Below are 18,170 nucleotides of genomic sequence, written 5' to 3'. Positions count from 1 at the left end.
TCCTTGGCTTTCTCCTGCGGGAGAAACACTTTTTTCTGTTCTGTGTCCAGAACCATCCCCAGGAACAGTAGGCGTGTGGTAGGAACCAGCTGTGACTTTGGAATGTATAGAATCCATCCGTGCTGTTGTAGCACTTCCCGAGATAGTGCTACTCCGACCAACAACTGCTCCTTGGACCTCGCCTTTATAAGGAGATCGTCCAAGTACGGGATAATTAAAACTCCCTTTTTTCGAAGGAGTATCATCATTTCTGCAATTACCTTGGTAAAGACCCTCGGTGCCGTGGACAGTCCAAACGGCAGTGTTTGGAATTGGTAATGGCAATCCTGTACCACAAATCTGAGGTACTCCTGGTGAGGATGGTAAATGGGGACATGTAGGTAAGCATCCTTGATGTCCAGGGATACCATGTAATCCCCCTCCTCCAGGCTCGCAATAACCGCCCTGAGCGATTCCATCTTGAACTTGAATTTTTTTATGTATGTGTTCAAGGATTTCAAATTTAAAATGGGTCTCACCGAATAGTAACCCCGTCCTTGTTGAAGTAGGGGCACCTTGACTATCACCTGCTGGGAATACAGCTTGTGAATTGCCTCTAGCACAGCCTCCCTGCCTGAGGGAGTTGTCGGCAAGGCAGATTTGAGGAAACGGCGGGGGGGAGACGCCTCAAATTCCAGCTTGTACCCCTGAGATACTACTTGAAGGATCCAGGGATCCACCTGTGAGCGAGCCCACTGATTGCTGAAATTTTTGAGGCGGCCCCCCACCGTACCTGGCTACGCCTGTGGAGCCCCCGCATCATGCGGTGGACTCAGAGGAAGCGGGGGAAGAATTTTGATTCTGGGAACTGGCTGACTGGTGCAGCTTTTTCCCTCTTCCCTCGTCTCTGTGCAGAAAGGAAGCGCCTTTGACCCGCTTGATTTTCTGAAGCCGAAAGGACTGTACCTGATAATACAGTGCTTTCTTAGGCTGCGAGGAAACCTGAGGTAAAAAATTTTCTTCCCAGCTGTTGCTGTGGATACGAGGTCCCAGAGACCATCCCCAAACAATTCCTCACCCTTATAAGGCTCTATGTGCCTTTTAAAGTCAGCATCACCTGTCCAGTGTCGGGTCTCTAATACCCTCCTGACAGAATGAACATTGCATTAATTCTGGATGCCAGCCGGCAAAATATCCCTCTGTGCATCCCTCATATATAAGACGACGTCTTTAATATGCTCTTATGTTCGCAAAATAATATCCCTGTTTGACAGGGTCACAGACCACGCTGCAGCAGCACTATCTGCAGGTCTCAGTCTAGTACCTGAGTGTGTAAATACAGACTTCATGATAGCCTCCTGCTTTTTATCAGCAGGTACCTTCAAAGTGGCCGTATCCTAAGACGGCAGTGCCACCTTTTTTGACAAACGTGTGAGCGCCTTATCCACCCTAGGGGATATCTCCCAGCGTAACTTATCCTCTGGCGGGAAAGGGTACGCCATCAGTAACTTTTTAGAAATTACCAGTTTCTTATCGGGGGAACCCACGCTTTTTCACACTTCATTCACTCATTTGATGGGGGAACCAAACACTGGCTGCTTTTTCTCCCCAAACATAAAACCCTTTTTTAGTGGTACTTGGGTTAATGTCAGAAATGTGTAACACATTTTTTATTGCCGGGATCATGTAACGGATGTTCCTAGTGGATTGTGTATATGTCTCAACCTCGTCGACACTGGAGTCAGACTCCGTGTCGACATCTGTGTCTGCCATCTGAGGGAGCGGGCGTTTTTGAGCCCTGATGGCCTTTGAGGTGCCTGGGCAGGCGCGGGCTGAGAAGCCGGCTGTCCCACAGCTGTTACGTCATCCAGCCTTTTATGTAAGGAGTTGACACTGTCGGTTTATACCTTCCACCTATCCATCCACTCTGGTGTCGGCCCCACAGGGGGCGACATCACATTTATCGGCATCTGCTCTGCCACCACATAAGCCTCCTCATCAAACGTGTCGACACAGCCGTACCGACACACCGCACACACACAGGGAATGCTCTGACTGAGGACAGGACCCCACACAGCCCTTTGGGGAGACAGAGAGTATGCCAGCACACACCAGAGCGCTATATAATTTAGGGATTAACACTATATTGAGTGAAGTTTTCCCAATAGCTGCTTGTATATACAATATTGCGCCTAAATTTAGTGCCCCCCCTCTCTTTTTAACCCTTTGAGCCTGCAAACTACAGGGGAGAGCCTGGGGAGCTGTCTTCCAGCTGCACTGTGAAGATAAAATGGCGCGTGTGCGCTGAGGGAGATAGCTCCGCCCCTTTTTCGCAGACTTTTCTCCCGCTTTTTTATGGATTCTGGCAGGGGTATTTATCACATATATAGCCTCTGGGGCTATATATTGTGATATATTTGCCAGCCAAGGTGTTTTTATTGCTGCTCAGGGCGCCCCCCCCCCAGCGCCCTGCACCCTCAGTGACCGGAGTGTGAAGTGTGTATGAGGAGCAATGGCGTACAGCTGCAGTGCTGTGCGCTACCTTGGTGAAGAGACTGATGTCTTCTGCCGCCGATTTTCCGGACCTCTTCTTGCTTCTGGCTCTGTAAGGGGGACGGCGGCGCGGCTCCGGGAACGAACACCAAGGCCAGTTCCATGCGGTCGATCCCTCTGGAGCTAATGGTGTCCAGTAGCCTAAGAAGCCCAAGCTAGCTGCAAGCAGGTAGGTTCGCTTCTTCTCCCCTTAGTCCCTCGATGCAGTGAGCCTGTTGCCAGCAGGTCTCACTGTAAAATAAAAAACCTAAAATAAACTTTCTTTCTAGGAGCTCAGGAGAGCCCCTAGTGTGCATCCAGCTCGGCCGGGCACAGAAATCTAACTGAGGCTTGGAGGAGGGTCATAGTGGGAGGAGCCAGTGCACACCAGGTAGTCTAAAAGCTTTCTTTTAGTTGTGCCCAGTCTCCTGCGGAGCCGCTATTCCCCATGGTCCTTTCGGAGTTCCCAGCATCCACTAGGACGTTAGAGAAAACACTAATTATTATTATTATTATTATTATTATTATAATAAAATACTTAGCATACGTTATTCAAATACTTATATAAAGTGATCATAAACCCCTTAAGCATCTCAACTTAAATAAAGCTTGGATGGTATTTGCACATTACAGAGATCTTTCATACCCCTTAATAATTAATTGCCCTTCTTTCACTACGCTATCCAGTTCCAACAAGTTTTCTGTGAATTTGTAACAAAAAGGGTCAAATACTGTATTAGTGCTAAGGTCTCACCAGTGTCATCATTATATTATTCTCTCAAATCTATGTCCAACATGGCTTTGCCCTGTAAAAGATTGCTGCTTAAAAAAAAACAGGCTGACTCGCAAAAAGCCCTGCACCTCCAGCAACTCAGAAGCTATTACTTTTAGCCCCTGGACTCAATCTACTAATTACATCCAGCCCCAGCAAAGATAAGAGCATAGGTTCTCACTAGTCACAGCAGTGTAGTGATGGGTTAAGCTGGGTACACTAGATGATGTGCAAATGGTGTGATGCTCGTCCCCATTTCCCTTCATCCCCAGAACAAATTATACTGTGCGTACACACTGTGCAATCCTTCAAACGACCAAATAATATATCTTGCATTTTTTGGTAGTTTGATCATTAACGAGATCAAAAGTTGCGATAAACAATGCACAGGAGGGCGCAATAGTGCGTACACACTAGTCGATGTAGACCATTTATCGTTCCAATTGGTCTCAAAACGACAAATCATCGAATATATAGTCTATTGAAAGATATTGTTTAGAGGGGTTGGGGCTTAAATGCCGGTAGGCAGAATACAGACTGCGGCATCCTGCTGTTAAGAATCCCGACAGGGGTCAGGAAGCATACTACGCCTCACCCCTTAACCCTCCCTTACTGCAGCCTAAACCTAACACCCCCCGCCTCACCACCACCCGCAACCGAAATCTTGTAGCTTTACAACAGCTGGAGAGCCACAGGTTGGCCATGCCTGGTGTAGGATGTCCTTCCATTTTTTGGCTAGGGCAGCACAAGGTGTGATAGCAATATGACCCAGCACGTATTGTTGGTGTGTACGAAGTGGAGGTGTAGCCGAGATGTGTCTTTTTGTCATTTGAAAACATCTTCTTTATTTTAATTTCTACCAGTATTGTGTTTTTGTTTTAATTTCTTGAATCTCTTTATTTATCAAGGTAAGAAGCATAGGGGAAAAAAACAAAAAACGGTTACAATCAACAGATCAATTGTAGCAGAAGCCAATAAATGTAAACCAGCAAGTACAAGACAGTAGTGCACTAAATGACTTGTATTGTGTTTTATTATCTGACTTCTACTCTTATACTTCTAGTTACAGGATAGCGCCTCTGGCTTTCTGCCCCACCCATACTGTCAGATCACTGGTGGCAGGCTGGTCCTCCAGCGCTAGACAGGTGGACACTTAGCTTTAGAGCTACATTTCAATATACAAGTACTGAAAAGGAGAGACAAATGAATACATTAATGTCTGGGATAAATTAATAGGTTTACACTAATTTCTTGAATGTTTTAGCAGAATTTAGGGAAACAAAATCTTAATATATCTTATTTTACCCTATTTATCGCATTATAAATAAAACGTATTTATTCTACTAGGTTACGAACTGTAAGTTCTATCTGAAACAAGAGTGAAATTGGCATGGCCACAGTAAAACAATATGGGTAAACACAACACATCATAAGTTACTGGCAATTATTCGTGTCACTGAGATACTGTACTAAGCACTGCTGTTCATGAAGGGGTTAATGAAACATTGGGTCAGATGTATGAAGCCTAGAGAAGGGATAAATAAGTGATAAAGCAGTGATAAGTACAAGGTGATAACGCACCAGCCAGTCAGCTCCTGTCATTTTCCAAACCCGTAATGATTGGCTGGTGCGTTATCACCTTCCACTTATCACTTCTTTATCCCTTCTCCAGGCTAAATACATCTGCCCCATTGTGTGACAGAGCTGTGTTATTATGAAGAGCCCACTTTGTGTCTGTGTATAACAAACATGTTATGAGTCCTTTATAGTACAGAGACACACATGTATTTCTTATTACTCAGGACAATTACGTCACAGGGTTCAGGCAGAAGAGTGCAGGTCCAAGCGTCCTCTCTACAGCTCCCATGTCTAAAGAAGAATGAACAGAACAGCTGACGTGCAGATTTCTTTGTGAAATTCATAGCGGTTTAAATATTTCTAGAATGCCTGAGTCAATACATTGCAGGGACACAGATAACCACTTCAAAGGCACCTTTTCGCAAACCCACTCATTTTTCAAGCAGCGAACCAAGGAGCAGGATGTAGGGGATTTCATGGCCATGGAGGATGTTCTATTTAGAAATATGTGCTTTAATGCTCCAAAGCCTAAACAGTAGCTCGCTTTTTGTGATAAAAAGGGGTGAGGGCTTCACACACTCGCTAGTAGAAAATCCCTAAATGGCAACCTCAGTTGTTAAAAATAAATAAGTCTTCAAATAACTGTTGTGCCATTTTCATACAGCGGATTTCACGTCCGCATCATACAACTTCTACAGATTAATAAGCAGACACACAAACAAAGCCAACATTTATTTATATAGCTCTAGCTAAATAAATATCTCTTTACAATGGAGGACAAACTGTAATAAAATAGGACTGGGTATTAACAGGGGGTTTCTGAATACGGAAGAAAAATACATGCAAGTTTGAGTGAACTATGCAGAGTGGTGGTAATGGGGTAGAACAGAAGGGAGTGTTTAATAGTATGGATCGGGAATTGAATAGCTTTGGGGTTAATTCAGAGATGGACACAGTTTATACAGCAGGTGCATCTTTGGCCTAAGTTGATGTGCAAAAATATGCTGATAACGCAGTAGGAGTCTTGTGTAAAACGCCTCCTGTTAAGTTCCCATGATTCGCTGCTGTGTCTGAAGTCGCAGCATCGGATCATCTGTGTAAACATCCGTCATCTGATTAACCCTCAGATTATTCAGGACAGGTGGTGTTTTCACGCATCCGCGGACAATGAAGCTTTGTCCAAGGCAGACATTGGCCTTGGCATGCCCCCATTATCTGTAATAATGGCCGTCGCTGCCCTTTTGCTCCCCCAAAATGGCCCCAACATGTCAATCACAGATCTGCACACGTGCAGTAAGAATAATGAGCAGCCACAGAACGGTAAACATTGGAGATGTACGTAAACCATTGGGATTGTATACTGTATATTCTGAATTAGACCCTTTGTTTGCTGGTGGAAGCATTTTATATTTGGTTATGCCAAATACAAACAACCGATGTAGGTGCTGACAAAGCGGAGCAGCAGCAGAAGGAAGATGAATCTAACCACTGCATTCAAATAGAGTGTAGGAGTAAATGTCTGTTGAGGGGAATGTCAATAAGAAGTAAACTGCAATAGTAAAAGCGTGAGATAAAGACTGATGTATTAAAGTTTCTGCTGCACTATATCTGAAATGTGTAATTTGGAAACATGCCTGGTTAGTGACTGCCCGTTTAAAAAAAAAGTCAGAGTTCGGCCGGCATCACACGTCATTACATCTGGCCCTAGATGTTAGGAACAAAGAGCAGTTCAGTATCAAGGATCACTGCCTTGAAAACAAGATCAGGCAGTTGCCATCATGATGAGTGAAAAGTCGATACAAACTGTGTAGTTTGTATATTCTCCCTGTGCTTGCGTGGGTTTCCTACAGGTATTCCGGTTTCCTCCCACAATCCAAAAACATACTGGTAGATCAATTGGCTCCTGACAAAAATGAACCCAAGTGGTCTTTATCTGCCATCAAATTTTATGTTAGGAAGATGGAACAGTTGGTAGAACAGTGAATATACAGTGAGGGTAATGAGGGTCAAACGTCTCCTCCTTGTATGCTTCCAGGCCTGGAGGTGTGGGTGAAGTGAGCTCCAAAGGCATTCTTCCTCATAACAAATAGTAAAAAAAAAATATATATATACTTTTCCCCCCCACAAATTTAACATACGGTATGTCTTATATTCAAAACCAAATGTACCTAGTATACAACGGAGTATAACAAGCAAGTGCGGCTCGATAGTGCACACTTACAGTACAACATGATTCCACAGTGGGTGTTTCATTTGCGTTCTATTATTTGAGGGAAGAGAGATTGGGATGACTTCAGATTTTGCCTTAAATACCTAATGTGATAAGATGACATTTGTAATGTGAACTAGAATGACAATGGTGAGGCCCAAAAATGTCTGCTATGCAAATAACTGGGTGGAAATAAATCAGTTTATTATAGGTAAAAGCAGTCGAGAAGTGATTGGCCTATGTGTACAGTCATGTTTAGATCAGACCCCAGTGATGATGGAAATAATCTGACCAACTGGCCAGAGCGGCCCGATTTCAGCTGTCAGGTCAGCTTTCCAGTACACACAGTATGGTAATTCTGAGCATGGCAGACCCAGGGACCCAGCTTAACAGCATGACAGGATGTGGGACCCTTTATTGAAAGTTTCAGAAAGAACTTCCAGAAAGCACAAGATTTCTATTAGCTGTATGGTGAAAATAGCGGAGATGTTTTATTTGGTTGTCTCCATAAACCTCTAATAATATTAAGGAAACATAGCTATACCACTCTTTCTATTACCCTATGTTTATCCTACCTACAATGCTTCTTTCTAACTCAAACACAGATATTTTATTTTATGCAGACGTTAATCTGTATATTTTGTAGATAACCCATCTATAAAATACACAAAACAAAAACAAATAAAAAAGCAATGCCAACACTGGACTCATGTCAGTGATTGCTGCTGACACAGTTTGTGCCATTCGCATGTGAAATTATACAATATGTCCTTTAAAATAAGTGAACTAAATAAATGTAATAATTAACAATATTAGATTTAAATATGTATTGAACTGTAGCAAGAATGCTGTGTACCTAGTTACTTTATTGTCGTAGTGGGGATGGGCTCTGTGTCTTATACCACTTTGAAATGCTAAGATCAGTATGAAGAAATCTAAAACGAATTACGTTGCGTAATGGATCAGGGCAGATGTATTAAGCCTGGAGAAGTGATAAATGCAAGGTGATAACGCACCAGCCAATCAGCTTCTGTCAAATTACATATTGATTGGCTGGTGCGTTATCACCTTGCATTTATCACTGCTTTATCACTTCTCCAGGCTTAATACATCTGCCCCAATGTTCTGTAAAATATGATTGGCTGAAATACAGTTGCCTTGTTTCTTGTTGTTTAGATCATCTTTTTGAGGAGGACGGAAGAGGGTATTTGGTTAAGTACCAAATCTTACATAATAGGGGTCTGTCGGCCAGTGTGTACGAGTGATGGGTCTGTGAACAGACCTATTGCATTGGCCCTGCAGCACAGCCGAATGCCAATATATCGTTAGATATATTGGCATGTCGGTGTGTGTGAACGGACAGCCAGCCGACCACCCGTACACAAGATGCAGCAGCGGCGGTGATTGACAGCTAAACTGGGCGGGCGTGTGTAAATGCCTGCCCATTTCCTGACGTCAGTTCCCAGCGGATCGGGCAGCGTGTATGCACAGCACACTGCCTGATCCGGCTTTAGATTTATCTGCAGATCAATTGATCTGCAGATATATCGACTAGTGTGTACCCAGCATAAGCCCAGGCTTCCAAGTGGGTTTGTACATAGCACTACCTTTAATCACTGCAATCTGGTATCCAGGAAAATAGAACAATGGTTCACCGCCACCATTCAGCTGATGTTAATTCAGCAGATTCTGGGATACAGCCAGGCTGCTGTAGGTTAGCGTCACAGTGAGCATGCTCTTACAGTACATGGGCTGTTCACGCTCTCATTAATACCTATGTAGGATCGGGAAGGCAGGCTGAATTCCTACAGCTACAGATGTGTAAAAAGGTGAATACAGAGAAAACGTATACAGCTCTAACAGATAGTATATGATATGTATATATGGTATGTATGTTCAGCAATGCATTTAATTTACACCTGTGTGTAGGTGACAGAAACTATTAATAATAATGGTAACAAAACACATTTAAGCCGTCACTGAAATAGTTTTGGACTTATTTCCAAATAACCCATAACTTCCACATTTAAATATCCAACTACTGTATTTTACACCCCCCCCCCCAACCCCCACCCCCAAAAAAGAAGAAAACCAAAAAAAAAAACCCTATCTTTCTGAAGGAGGATAGGAGAATACAACTGGGAAGTCAGAAATTGTACCTCTTTCTTATGTAAGCGAAACAGAGTTCGTTCATCGCGATACTCGGCGCTCCTTCCAAGGCGTGGAGAAGTCTGTGGAAACACAAGTTATATTCCACAGGCAATCAAACTAAATCTTATTTTTAGAGCATCTGCAAATGGGTTTCCATTTAGTTACAAATGATGCCTGATCATCACCCTACAGACTGAGGATCCGGTCTCTAGGTCGACAGTAACTAGGTCGACCTGCTCTAGGTCGACAGGGTCTCTAGGTCGATCTGCTCTAGGTCGACAGGTCAAAAGGTCGACATGAGTTTTTCACGATTTTTTTCTTTTTTTGAACCTTTTCATACTTAACGATCCACGCGCACTACGATTGGAACGGTAATCATGGAAGCATGGCGAGCGAAGCGAGCCATGCTAGGGGACACGGTGCAATAATTAGGGTTCCCAGTCACTGTACGAAGAAAACGACACCAAAAAAAACCTCATGTCGACCTTTTAAACTGTCGACCTAGACCATGTCGACCTAAAGACCCTGTCGACCTAGTTACTATCTACCTTCCATACCACACCCACAGACAGATACTTCTAAGTATATAAGTGAACTATGTAAAATGTAAACATTTACATTTCTAAGTATATATTTGTATTCATTTATAGACATGTATGACACACATATCTGGTATTTATACATAACTTAGCATGAATTTTAATTTGTACAGATGTGCCCTCCTTTAACTATTTTTTTCACAATTTTCTTTTGAAGTAAAAAAATAAATAAATAAATATTGCATTAAACTACCATAAGCATGTACAGTATGCAGTACGGATTTAGAATGCAGGATGTGTGTCTTGAGTAAAACTGCACAGCACAATTGTCTTCTGTATGCCAAGAACAGTGCGCTCAAGTAGGGCGTAATCTATAGGATTATCAAAAATGACATGAAATACAATAGACTAATAGCTCAGACTGATTTGTACTATAACAAGTAGAGCACAAGAGTGAGGACCATCTACTACACTACAAAACAGGTGATCAGTGCAGGACTGCTGTCTCAATCAGCAGGGTGATCAAAAAACAGTGCGCTATCGTCCCAGCAGCAAGGAGCCCAAGCTGTCTAGCAAAAAAATAGGATTTTAAATACCTACCAGTAAATCCTTTTCTCGTAGTCCATAAGAGACATTGGGGACAGATTAGTACGATGGGTTATAGACGGGGTCCAAAGGAGCCAGTGCACTTTAAATTTCTTCCATTGGGTGTGCTGGATCCTCCCCTCTATGCCCCCTCCCACAGGCAGTTATAGGTAAAACAGTGCCCGAATGAGAAATGACATACTTGAAAGAAGGAACATAACGAGAAGTGTGGTGAGATTTATACACCAGCACACCATAACATAACTGGGCCAGCAACATCTGACACCATAAACAGCAATGGCTGAACAGGTAACATCCTAACAGAGAACCTGCAGAAAGTCACCACACAGAGGCAGGCACCCAATATCCCTTATGGACTATGAGAAAAGGATTTACCAGTAGGTATTTAAAATTCTATTTTCTCTAGCATCCATAAGGGATATTGGGGACAGAATTAGTACGATGGGGATGTCCCAAAGCTTCCAGAACGGGCAGGAACTTGCGGAGACATCTGTAGCACCGCCTGCCCAAACTGGGTATCCTCTTTGGCCAGGGCATCAAACTTGTAGAACTTCACAAAGGTGTTCTTCCCCGACCAGGTAGCCGCTCGGCACAGTTGCAAGGCCGAGACTCCACGGGCAGCCGCCCATGAAGAGCCCACAGATCTAGTAGAGTGGGCCTTTAGAGACTTAGGAACAAGTAAGGCTGCCAACACATAGGCCTGTTGGATAGTAAGTCGAATCCAACGAGCTATGGACTGCTTTGAAGCAGGGCAACCCTTCTTCTGCGCATCATACAGCACGAACAAGGAATCAGTCATTCTGATCCGAGCTGTACACTTGACATAGATCTTCAAGGCACGCACAACATCCAATGCCTTCGGAGGAGCAGAAGCGTCAGAACAGGACGGAACCACAATAGGTTGATTCAGATGAAATGCGGAAACCTTTGGCAGGAACTGCTGTCTAGTCTGGAGCTTCGCTCTGTCCTCGTAAAAGACCAAATACCGATTTTTATATGATAAGGCCCCCAATTCTGAGACACGTCTTCCATGTGAGGTACTTGTCTTCTACCGTCATCAGAGGTTCAAACCAGGACGACTATATAAACCGTAATACCACATCCAAATCCCAAGGGGCCGTAGGCGGCACAAACGGAGGATGGATGTGAAGCACCCCTTGCAAGAAGGTCTGACCTTCAGGCAGTATAGACAACTTCTTTTGGAAGAAGATTGAAAGAGACAAAAATGTTACCTTAATGGATCCCAGACGTATGCCTTGATCCACTCCAGCCTGCAGGAAACTAAGAAATCTTCCCAAGTGAAAATCGGCAGATGGATATGTGTGTTCCTTGCACCAGGAGACGTATCTCCGCTAGATATTATGATAGTGTTTTGATGTCACAGGTTTTCTGGCTTACACCATAGTGGCAATGACCTTTTTGGAAAGTCCCTTGTGAGCTAGGATGTTCCGCTCAACTTCCATGCCGTCAAACGAAGCCGCCGTAAGTCCGGGTAGACGAACGGTCCTTGTTGAAGAAGATCTATTCTAAGCGGTAGAGGCCAAGGGTCTTCAATGGATATGTCCAACAGATTCGCGTACCACGCTCTCCGGGGCCAATCCGGGGCAAGTAGAATTGCTTGTACTCCTTGATGCCGGATCCTCTTGAGCACCTTTGTGATCAACGGAATCGGAGAAAATATATAGAACAGCTGGTAAGGCCAAGACGACGTCAGTGCATCCACTGAGCACGCCTGAGGGTCTCTGGTTCACGAGCAATAGGAGCTAAGTTTCTTGCTGAGGTGAGACGCCATCATGTCGATCTGGGGGCGAAACGCTTGAAGATGTAGGGGAGGAACACTTTCTGAGCTACAGTATCCAGTAGCATTCCCAGAAACAAGAGCCGCTGAGATGGCACCAGGTGGGACTTCTGTAAATTGAGGATCCACCCGTGGTGTGACAGAAGGTGTATAGTGCGATCTATATGGAGCAGTAGGAGCTCCCTGGAACTCGTTTTTGGACCACATTGACCCCCCTGGACCCTGAGCTGGAACATCATTTCCGCCATCACCTTCGCGAACAACTTCGGAGCTGTAGATAGGCCAAAGGGTAACGCATGGAACTGGTAGTGATCGTTCAGCAGGGTGAACCTCAGATAGGCCTGATGAGGAGACCAAATTGGTATATGGAGGTAGTCGTCCTTCATATCCAGGGACACGAGGAATTCCTGACGTTCCAGGCCTGCTCTCAAAGATTCCATCTTGAATTTGAAAACCTTTAGGTAAGGATTCAAAGACTTCAGATTCAAAATTGGCCTCACAGACCCGTCTGGTTTTGACACAACGAACAGACTGGAGTAGTAACCTTGTCCTTGCTGTTGTAGGGGTACTGGAACAATGACTTGGGACTGGACTAACTTGGTGATGGCCTGTAGTAGCATAACACGCTGATATAGTTGGAGCATTTAAGAGCAATATTACCAAGGCCTGCAGTCAGGACTTGGCCTGCTTGCAATTGTGAAGAATGCAATTGTTAAGAATATGATTTAAGAATGGAGTTAGAACCGGAACTGAAAACCATTTCTCCTCTCTCCTCTCTTCACAGGTAAAAACACCATCTTCATGCTTGTATATCTGAGTCTCTCATCTCTCTCTGGCTACACTTTTCACACCCCAAGGAAGTTTGTCTGCAAATGTCTGTGATCCTTCTTCAATGCAAAATACCCTCTGTTAATTAGCTGAACTTCTGATTGCATACCTCCCCCTTTGCCAGCTGATATAGTTGGAGCATTTAAGAGCAATATTATCAAGGCCTGCAGTCAGGACTTGGCCTGCTTGCAATTGTGAAGAATGCAATTGTTAAGAATATGATTTAAGAATGGAGTTAGAACCGGAACTGAAAACCATTTCTCCTCTCTCCTCTCTTCACAGGTAAAAACACCATCTTCATGCTTGTATATCTGAGTCTCTCATCTCTCTCTGGCTACACTTTTCACACCCCAAGGAAGTTTGTCTGCAAATGTCTGTGATCCTTCTTCAATGCAAAATACCCTCTGTTAATTAGCTGAACTTCTGATTGCATACCTCCCCCTTTGCCAGCTGATATAGTTGGAGCATTTAAGAGCAATATTATCAAGGCCAGCAGTCAGGACTTGGCCTGCTTGCAATTGTGAAGAATGCAATTGTTAAGAATATGATTTAAGAATGGAGTTAGAACCGGAGTTTGAACTGGATTTGGACTACGCTAAAATCTCGAATAATACAATTTCCCCAAACACTGCAACTCGGGACCATCATGTGGCCTCTCCTCACCTCTGCCTTGAGAACACCAGGACCAATGCCTGCTACTTCTCTGTCCAAGAACATCATGACTGCCCCCAAGACTACCCCTCAAGCTGAGCAGGGAACTGAGGGGCGTGCGCATCAGGACCAGATTTTGCTGGGTCAGTTCCATTGGACATTAGTGTGCACTCCACATTCTTACACCCACCCGCACTGCTCCCCACACTCTCACACACACCCGCACTGCTCTCATGAGACCAGGACATTTATCATTTTCACAAATTAATGTTTTCCTGCAAATGTGTCTTTCTCTTCTTTCTTCTTACAGGGTACTTTCCCCCCACTGTGTGCTATTCCTGTAATGTGTACCTCCATTGGTTGCACACCCTGCCAGCAGTAACCTACACAGTGCGCCTCACATGGCTGCCTCGGATGGTTCCTCCATGGGCAGGGTGTGCTTCATTTGGATCTTTCCATGCAGGGTATAGCATACTCCTACACTCGTGTCAGCTTTCCCGTGAATGCATTTGGCCCTTTTATGGCTCATCTCCCACTGTGTAACCTTCGTAGTGCGCCCAACATGGCTGCCTTATCTGGTAAACTTGTGGATGGGATGAAAAATACATGGACCTGATGGTTTTACTGGAACCCTACTCTGAACCTAAGGACTCTGCAATCTCCCCGTTTTGTGTTCTCTTCTAGGGGTGGACTATTCCACCCTGGGTAATCCTACGCAGAGCGCCTAAGATGGCTGCCGCACCTGGTACCTTGTGAGGGTGGAATGCACAACCCCTGGAGGTTATTACCCAAAATGCTTACACCAACCCTGCATTATGCTTTCTGTTTTTATTGTCTGTGTGGTTTATCTTTTGATGTAATACTTAAATCTTCTGTATTATGTGCATTGTTTGAGTTCTAGTTGGCGCCGCGGATGGCTGCCTCGGTGCTGCTCTGCCAAGCAGCCTTTGTGTTTAGTCCTACATGTATAATATGTCTAATATGTTGAGTCTATTGTACAGTTGCAATGTGCAGTATCAACTCATACGTGTAATGTGTGTAATGTATGCTATGTTCTTCCCCCTTCGTATGCTATGTATTCCCCCTTCATGTTGCTGCTTGGCGATGCATTGTACCACAAAGAATTCCTAGTGTACGTGAGTACACCTGGCCAATAAAGCTGATTCTGATATTTTCTAAAACTGGTAAGCTTGATTTGAAAAATCGTTGGGGAGGAGCACCGTCGAACTCCAGCTTGTAACCCTTAGAAATAAGGTCCCTTACCCCGGCGTCCTGGCAGGAACTTTCCCAGATGTACTAATGTGTCCCCAATATCCCTTATGGATGCTAGAGAAATGCTGCTTACGGATTTTTGGAAGGGAATCATACTGTCCTGTATTGTAATTCTTCCTTTTTGTGCTTGAAGGCACTGACAGGCACTGACAGCCCTCCTATGGCCATTTCACGTTTAGGAGTTGACTTGGCACTCGATGGTATGGATGTCAAAACAGTTGGCTCAGAATTTGCGGCTAGTTCAGAGTGGACTAATCTGTACTAAATTGATTAAAGGGTTAGAAACACTGGAGTACGAGGAAAGGCTTACTAGGTTAAATATGTATACACTAGAAAAGAGGCAACTAAGAGGAGACATTATTAATATCTTCAAATATGTAAAGAGTAATTACAAAGAGCTAGCAGCGGATTTGTTTATTAAATGAACTCTGTATAGGATGCGTGGGCACTCGCTGAGGCTAGAGGAGAGAAAATTCCGTACGCAACGTAGGAAAGGGTTCTTCGCGGTAAGGGCAATTAAGATTTAGAACTCCCTGCCAGAGTAGGTAATAATGGCGGACTCTGTAAATGCATTTAAAAACGGATTGGACAAATTTCTAACTGGAAAATGTATCCAGGGCTATAGCATTTAACATACTGACATTAAATTATCTGGGAGTGGTAAGATTCATACTGTAGGTGTCAATTGGTACTAGACCATTACTCCAGCAGGCGCATTATAATATAAACAGATTAACACAGAATACAGGTTGAACCCGATGGGCATTTTGCCTCTTTTCAACCTCACTGACTATGTAACTATGTACATTATAAATATAGGATAATGTTCTTCCTATGGTATATAATATGGATATAAGAAGTTCTGATGGGCCCTGCACACTTAGCGTTTACACTGAAAGATATGAACGATCTTGTTCATATCTTTCAGTGTGTATGCACCAACGATGAACGATGCACGGCCCCGCGCTCGTTCATCATTGGTGCTGGGTCATTTATACAAGAATGCCAATATGGACAATATCGTCCATATTAGCATGCAGGGCTATGGGGCCGGGTGACAGGGGGAGGGAAGAAACTATTTAAGGTAGCCATCACCTCAGGTTCTGTAAAGCATCTGGATTCCTCCCCGCGGGTCGCCGTCAGCCGTATTGGCGAAAATGCCCAGTGTGTAGGCAGGGCCGTCTTTTCGTATGGGCTCAATGGGCTCTTGCCCAAGGGCCCCAGGAGTAAAAGGGCCTTAGGCTGATAGCTGAGGGTCCCCTCTTTCCAGGGGTACCAGATTTTTTAAAATTGGCCCTGAGGAACCGGAGATATCTGACTTCAAAGCAGTGGTCCCCATCCAAGCCTGTTAATTGCACTTCCCAGCCAGATATCTTGAGTTCTGTCTGACTTAGAGGTTTTTCTGAGGGTATACTCCAAAAGCTGGGATTCTCCTCTTTTGGTGAACACTGGCAGCTTGTTTCTACTATGCCCAGAACCAGAGATAACAGCTTTCAAGCAGCTGGTCCCTGCTCCAGCTACACATGCCTAATATGCAGTTTTATATTTTCGGTGGTGGATTGCTCTGGCTCCTGAATTCTGATCCCCAAGTGCCCAGTACCTCCTGAAAGGTGGAACTCTAGTTTTTTTTTTATCCTATTAAAGCTAGGAAATCTATTTCCAGGAACAGGAGACATCTGCAGTAAAGCAAGCTGCCCTCCCACGATTCAATTATGAATATTAAGCCCACTCCACTATTGAACCATCCCCTGTGTATTAAACACCTCCTACCACCCTGGAAGTCACGTACCCTGGCCCCTTCATTCACCCCAATGTCCCCTTTAACAGTTTAGTGTTCTCCTTCCTGCCCCATCTGTGCAGTAAAGGAGTACTTAGCAGAAATTATTTCTCCAGGTCCTACATGCTGAGCGAAAGATAGAACACCCCTTACTGCCCACGGGACATCAAAGCTGCTGCTGATAGCACCCCCCACCCCTACCGCTGGTGCGTGGGTAGGGGGCCCAGTGCATTGCTGTGCCCCGGGGCCTACACTGCTGTTAAGACGGCTTTTTTTTTTTTTTTTGCAACCATATTCTTACGGACATCATGAATGACTTGTAATACCCATAATGACCACTGTAGGAGATGCATTATAACATAAAACACACAAGTTTACATAATAAACACTGAATTGATGATAAAAGCACTTACTGTTTACATATAATGTATAGAAGTATATACATATATTATCATTTGAGTATTAAATACATATAATATAAGCTAATCTATAAATAAACGTCTATAACAATAATTTTAATAAATATTAAGTTCTGGTGTTATCAGTGTTTGCATGGAAAATTTGAGTTAAGGAATAATGCATCCCATTTCCCACATATCAAATACCTCCATATAATAGCCATATAATGTACAATACCGCGCAAATTATCCCATATGTCTGTGTGTGTATTTATGTACTAAATGTAAAAATAATCTCTGAAAATTTTGTTCCACAAACATGATTAAAAAAAAATCCCTATGCTGAAGGGTGATACATACCGGAGATAGAGGTAATGGCTTTTCCCTCAGATACCTTGGTTTTTCTATCTATTGACAAAACACAGATGCAAAGATTAACCAGAAGCATATTATTCTATATTGCCTGCCAACACCTGTTCCCAATAAGTTTGTTAGTGTCAGTCATCATACCAGCAGCATCATACAGTCACTGGTGATATGACTGACAAAGGTACTAAATATTAACCCTGCTAATCTCTGATGTAATGCAAATACTACAAACACTTTTACAGTAGTGCAAAAGTAATGACCTATCAGTCAACTGGAGAAAAAAAACACACTAAACAAAGTACTAGCCAATCAGCTTCTACCTTACAAATTACAGGCTGTGTTTGAAAAATGGCAGGCGCTGAATGGTTACTATTTTATCTCTCAAAATTATTATCTCTTTCTCTGGTTTTTATTAATTATTATTGTTTGTAATTATGGATTTAAACTACAAAGATGGCCAAAAGAAAACAGCTCTCTCAAGAAACACAACATTTCATTGTTGTACAGGTTGAGTATCCCAAATCCAAATATTCCGAAATACAGAATTTTTGAGTGATACTGAGATAGTGAAAACTTTGTTTTCTGATGGCTCAATGTACAAACTTTGTTTAATACACAAAGGGGGTCATTCCGAGTTGTTCGCTCGTTATTTTTTTCTCGCAACGGAGCGATTAGTCGCTAATGCGCATCCGCAATGTCCGCAGTGCGACT

The 18,170-nt window shown here is 43.6% G+C and overlaps 1 protein-coding gene across 1 annotated transcript in view; it reads right to left on the bottom strand.

The window, feature by feature from the left end:
- CEP112 (centrosomal protein 112) overlaps positions 1-18,170 on the bottom strand; it is a 733,320-nt gene that overhangs the window by 531,059 nt on the left and 184,091 nt on the right. Inside the window, exons 8-9 of the mRNA XM_063960841.1 lie at positions 17,451-17,498; positions 9,230-9,301 (exon numbers count right to left, since the gene is read on the bottom strand). Of these exons, the coding sequence (XP_063816911.1) occupies positions 9,230-9,301; positions 17,451-17,498 (120 nt within the window). The remainder of the gene's footprint in view (positions 1-9,229; positions 9,302-17,450; positions 17,499-18,170) is intronic.

This window comes from Pseudophryne corroboree, chromosome 3 (assembly GCF_028390025.1).
Source record: "Pseudophryne corroboree isolate aPseCor3 chromosome 3, aPseCor3.hap2, whole genome shotgun sequence".
Lineage (NCBI taxonomy): Eukaryota > Metazoa > Chordata > Amphibia > Anura > Myobatrachidae > Pseudophryne > Pseudophryne corroboree.
This window is presented reverse-complemented; position numbering and strand designations above follow the sequence as displayed.